The following is a 5,911-nucleotide window of genomic DNA, read 5'->3' as shown; positions in this document are numbered from 1 at the left end:
TGGTATTCAGAAGGAAACTTAACAACATCTGTAGCAGGTAAGTTCCTGGACCTGTTGGACTTTTGATCGTATCTCTGATGGTGCCTAGCAAGTGTATGCAGGGTAAAAGGATATAAGCAGATAAGAGCATGAATTCTTGTTTCGGAAAGCGTATTCATATTTACTGTGTGGCCAGGTTACAGACCATGGAACAAGCAAATATTTTTAAAAATCTGAATGAATTCTTGTTGGGCTTTTTAGATGGTTCCCCCAATAGGTTCCTCCAAGTTTTGACCCAGAAATATATCTAAGCATAGAATCATAGAATGGCCTGTGTTGGAAGTGACCTTGAAATTTGAGCTATGGCAAAGAGAACTTTAAGATGAACACTGCAGTCATCTTCTATGAGTTCCTGGTGCTGCTTCACTTTTCCAGCTGAAGTCTTGTTATTTCTTTCCTTCTAGGAACAGGCAGCAATGTTTGCTACATGGAGGACATGAAAAACATAGAAATAGTGGAAGGGAATGAAGGAAAAATGTGTATTAATACAGAATGGGGAGCATTTGGTGACAATGGCTGTATTGACAACATCAGGACAAAATATGATAAAGAAGTAGATGAAGGCTCACTAAACCCAGGGAAACAGAGGTAAATGTGATGGTCCTGATGCCAAGAGCCTGATGAAGTCAGTCTTTGAGAGACACTGGCTGCTTTTTAAAACGTGCTTAATGAATGAATAATCAGGAAGGAAATTTTAATATTGCATTTTTTTTTGTTGTTGCTTGGTAAGTAAGCTAGATACCAAAAAAACAACAAACCCCCAAAGGAAAAAACGAAGATGTACATTGTTACCACAGCACTGTTTTCATCTTGAAGCAGTTACCAAACAGTGCAGCTTTTAAGATTTCCCTGCAAAGTCTAGGCTGTGCTTTGTTCCTCCTCTTAGGGTGATTTTTCAAAGGTAGAATACAACTCAAGCAAGAGGATAAGCTGAACGTGACTGTTCTTTGTTGGGTAAAGACAGTATTGGTTAGGTGTGACTCACTGGTGAATGCATGGGGGGACAGGGAAGAGTTTCACTTCAGTGTGGACTTTGGCTTTAACACTATATTCTGCTTAATATTGCAAGAGTTTTTTTCTACTTCTGTTACCATTTGGCACAGGTAAATATATCATAATTAATGTTTGCACTTGAAGTCACTGCAACAGATTTTTGGTGATTGAAAGATGGAGTTCAATGACTATTGCTCTGCAAGCTTGGGCTGCTTTTTTGGAGTTCACAGGGCATGTACATACCACTCAAGCTAAACAGAGCCATCTCTTTAAATGAACATTTTTATTCCTCTTTTGACCCAACAGGTATGAAAAAATGACCAGTGGAATGTACCTAGGTGAAATAGTAAGGCAAATTTTGATTGACTTAACCAAACAAGGGCTGCTGTTCAGAGGACACATTTCGGAATCACTCAGGAAAAGAGGCATATTTGAAACAAAATTCCTGTCTCAGATTGAGAGGTAAAGTTGTTAGATTTACATGGTTTAAATCCTTAAAGTCTTCTGGGACACCTAGAAAACAGTCTTTTGCTAGTGTGTGGAGCCCTTTCCTTCAAGAAGTCAATTAAGTCAGTTACAGTTTTCTTCTTTGTGCACCCCCCCACCTCCAGAATAAAAGTTAAAAATGAGAAACTGGGGGAGTTACAGAATTATTCTGTAATTATATGAAATATTATTTCCTGTCCACACAACTGGGTTATCTTGGATGCCTTAGCCATCAAGCTAAATATTTCTTGTGAGACTTAGAATAGTACTTATTTAAGAAAGTAGGAAGTCAGTGATACATGAATATGTGCTTACCTATAAATCTGTGCGTGACTGCAATGGTCTCCAGGTTATTTGAAACTCTTTCTGCTGTGGAAAGCCTTGAAAGAAGTGTCTCAGCCTTGAGATCTAAAGTAACAGTCAGGTGGCTGATCTGGCTCTGCTCCCTCATGACTTTGGGAGTTAGATGAATGACTACAGTTTGTGCTTTCTGGAGATACAGCTTAACATGGCAAAGGGCATGGCAGGAGCAAGTTTTCAATCTGAATTCAGTCAGAAATCTGCCTTAAAAGAGCTGGAGAGTGTTAGAGTTGAAGTGGTCCTGTTTCATTTGAATCACATCTGTCTCAGCTGCTGGAGCTTTCCCTAATGCCTTGCTGCTCTGTGTGCTTCCCTGTGCACAGTGACCGGCTCGCTCTCCTCCAAGTGCGGCGCATCCTGCAGCAGCTCGGCCTGGACAGCACCTGTGACGACAGCATCATTGTGAAGGAGGTGTGTGGCGTTGTGTCAAGAAGAGCTGCCCGGCTCTGTGGGGCAGGGCTGGCTGCTATTGTGGAGAAGAAGAGGGAGAACCAAGGTGTGGGGCGCTTGCAAATCACTGTTGGAGTAGATGGGACTCTGTACAAGCTCCATCCACAGTGAGTACCTTGGCACCACTTCCCTTTGCTGTTTGCTTGTTTTCACTGTTAGAACATACCAAGCTGTACCAGCTTTCTGCTGAGGTAATTAAAATCCTGAGAGGGGGTAAGAATCTAACACATTTCCCTGCATTTTGTCATTTCCCTTGCCTAGCCAAAGGATCAAAAATTGCAAAGGCAAGTCCAGTTGCCACTGGGAGGCTGTTTTCTGTGGAATGTTGAATGAACCTAATGCTTATTTTGCAGTGTTTCGGCATATTTCTGCAATATCTGAATCTCCCAGATGGAAAGCTGTCTTGAGTTTTTGGAGTTGGGTCAATATTTTGTGAGCAAGGCCTACAAATAGATGCATTAGCTTTTGAGCTGGGCTAAGAGAACCTCCTTCATGATCTCTGAAGACGTGGGCAGTGTGTGGCATCATGCTGAACAAAATTCAAATGGAGAAATAAAAATTAGAGTCTGATTGTGTACAGAAATTTGTATCTTTCATGATTAGGAGGAAAAGCAAAAGAAAGCAATGCTGTGGAAGATGTTGGCTGAGGTTATGGCTCCTTGCTTATAGGTGAATACAAAGATATCAGATCAGAAAGCAGCTGCTAAAATGTTCTGTTCTTCTCTCCCTTCCCTTTCAGTTTTTCTAGGGTCTTGCGGGAAACAGTGAAGGAACTGGCACCTCAGTGTGATGTGACTTTCATGCTTTCTGAAGATGGAAGTGGGAAGGGAGCTGCCCTCATTACTGCAGTTGCAAAAAGATTGCATAATGTTGGACAGAAGTAGAAATGAGCGGTCAAGTAATTTCAGCACTGCCAAGCGTGTGCAGTAGGGATTTGCTGAGTGGTGATTCAAGATAGCTTTGCCAAACAGCAGTACACAGGTACCTGTTTTTGGAGAGCAGCTGGTTTTGACCAACCAGGATTGTGGATTTTTGTCCTTTGGTAACTTGGATTAGGTGTTTCTGCTCCCCACTGGCATTATGTCTTGGCAAACCACAGTCTACTCAGCTCTGTACTTCCTGCAGTGCATCTATAATGCACATGGGAGAGTGAAAACAAAACAAACAAACAAAATCAACCCAAATGTGTCTTTTTACAACATCCTAATTAAGCTACCGCACCACAACTGAGTTTATCACGTTTCTTAGGATTTCTGAGCTTCGTTTTCTCTTGGCCTGGCTCAAGGAATATTGAGATTCTGATGTTGCATCTTCTCTAGTGGACATATCTTTTCTCAATGCTTCACAGGTTTTACAATAAATTTGCAGGTGAAATAAATTAATGGACTTTGGTCAATGATGCTCCCCCCGCTGCTGCACTGGTTGCAAGTGTAATGTAATACTTCCCTGAGTACAGGAGGCATGTTTAATAGATGAATGTAAAGGAAATATGAGTTTGTGTCAAAATACGTCAGTGCATCTGAGTCACATAAAGCTAAACCAATGCTGGATGAATTCTGACTGTGACTGATTCCTTTGATACTGAAGGAAAGAGAGAATGTAGAAGGAGCTCCAGAGTCTGAGCTATGTCTGTGTCAGGGCTACATAGAGGGTATCAAAGAGGCCACCAAAACAGCTGTGTAGAGAGAAAAAAAAAATCACCTGAGTATCTGAAAGCCTCCTTTTTGTTTTCCCTTTGTTATCTTCTTGCCTGTTCCTGAGAGAATTCTTTCCATTTGTGCAAAGGAGCTTATCCTTGGTTTTCATTTTCTGTTGCCTGCTGCTCTGCCTATTTGTAGTCTGTTTGTAAATAAACCTGTGGTGCTGTGAGCCTTTGCTTCTCTGTCTAGTGCATCTTCTGCGTTGTGGGAAGAACATGCAGGAAAGTGGGAGCTTTCTTAAAACATCAATCTTTAAACCTAAAGCCTTCTTTAAATCTAAATTTAAACTCAGCAGCACTTCAGTGATTGTGAAGGCCATTTGTGGATAGAGCTCATGGCCTTGTGTGACCAAATGTCCCTCACCTGATTTACCCAGAACAAACCAAAACAATAATATGGTACAGAGAAGCAGCAAATCTGTATCCTGCCTATTCTCTGTTCTCAAGTATTCCTGTATCTCCTTTAAGCCTCTCTTTGTGGGTATTTGCTTCCTTGCAGGCTGACAGCAGAAAGTGGGGCCAAGAAATGTGCTCTAAGCCTAGTTAGGTCAAAAGTAACTATGGTGCAGGGGAATAAGCAGTTGGGTTTATGTAATAATCAGTAACAAGGCCACCTCTGGGTTTAAATTTAGCAATCACAAATACCAGATTGGAAGCTACAGACTTTTCCTGTTTTGTAGTTTTTAAAAAAACCAAAATGTGTCAACAGCTCTGTGTCAGAGTTACTGGATGGGTAAAAGATACTTGCAAATGATTTTCACTTCTGAAGGAATTCCTCATAGTGCTGAGCTCACTGTACTGAGCAGTTGGGAAAAGACAAGTTGTGAAGTCATATTACGTTTAATATTTTTCTCCTTTTGTCAAGAAACTTAGTATTTTACTTTTTCTTTATATTTCAGAGTCCACAGAGCTGCTGAAACCAAAGCTTCCTGTGTAGTAAGGGCAGTTATCTGGAATGGAAGTTTGTTGTTGGTGATGAACAGGTTTAATTTGGAGGGGCTGGGTGTAGAAGAAAAAAACAAACAAGTATTGAGGCTATGTGGGGCCTAGGCTGTTCTAGGGACCAGAGGCAAAAACAGGGACTGTTTCTTCCTTTGGCACCTGAAATCTTGTACTATCTGTGTGGTTTTGGGCCTTTTTGGGGGAATGGATTCTGCTAATCTGCAAAAGTGCACCTGTGAATGAAGTATGTCCCTGTACATCTGGAATGAGGTGATGCAGATGCCCCAGGATGGCCAGGTGGGTACGGGGCAGAATACCTTTTGTACTTTTATTCTAAAACCTGTTCTGCACAATTGGAATGCAAATCAGTAAGAAAAGGTAAACTCCTCACATTTAGAAAGAAATCGTATCTTGCTTTGATTTTTCCTTCAAGTCTTTTTGGGAAATGAAATACTCACACAAAGTCAGTTTACACCTCAGCTGCAGTTATTCCTTTTCTGCAGTAGATTAGGCCCACACAATAATATTTTTTCGCATGTGCAGGTTTTTTTTTCTAGTGAGTCTGTGGGTGTTGTGGAATCCGATCACATGGACCTGAAACTGCTCACAAAGTGCTCAGTGGCTCTTGCTGAGGTCCCTGAGGCTCAGGACACACTGCTCTTGCTTTTCCTGCAGGCAGCTGCCTTGCTCTGGAGCCGGGCAGCTCCCACACGGCTCCGATACACATCTGCTGCGCTGGGAGGGCGGCTGCTGTCTGAAAGGGAGTGAGCAGAGGTTTGCTGGGCAGCCCTGGAGAAGGGCAGGATTGGCCCCTCTGGGGTTTTACCAGGGATACAAACTTCACTTGTGGTTTCGCAGGCATCCCATAACCACATGATGCTTCGCCTTTCTCTAAACCAGAACATTCTCCATCTGGATAATGATGCAGCATCAAGTTCCTGA

At 42.0% G+C, this 5,911-nt stretch overlaps 1 protein-coding gene across 4 annotated transcripts in view; it reads left to right on the top strand.

Annotated features, from left to right (window-relative positions):
- The window catches only part of LOC103623620 (putative hexokinase HKDC1), a 19,207-nt gene extending 15,010 nt beyond the window's left edge, over positions 1 to 4,197 (top strand). For all 4 annotated transcript variants that reach the window (XM_017746448.1, XM_017746447.1, XM_017746450.1 and 1 more), the window contains 4 exons: positions 444 to 627; positions 1,339 to 1,494; positions 2,202 to 2,435; positions 3,068 to 4,197. In XM_017746448.1, the coding sequence (XP_017601937.1) occupies positions 444 to 627; positions 1,339 to 1,494; positions 2,202 to 2,435; positions 3,068 to 3,212 (719 nt within the window). In that variant the 3' untranslated portion in view covers positions 3,213 to 4,197. The remainder of the gene's footprint in view (positions 1 to 443; positions 628 to 1,338; positions 1,495 to 2,201; positions 2,436 to 3,067) is intronic.
- The last annotated feature ends 1,714 nt before the right edge of the window (positions 4,198 to 5,911 follow it).

The sequence above is a fragment of the Corvus brachyrhynchos genome, unplaced genomic scaffold (genome assembly GCF_000691975.1).
Source record: "Corvus brachyrhynchos isolate BGI_N302 unplaced genomic scaffold, ASM69197v1 scaffold279, whole genome shotgun sequence".
Lineage (NCBI taxonomy): Eukaryota > Metazoa > Chordata > Aves > Passeriformes > Corvidae > Corvus > Corvus brachyrhynchos.
This window is presented reverse-complemented; position numbering and strand designations above follow the sequence as displayed.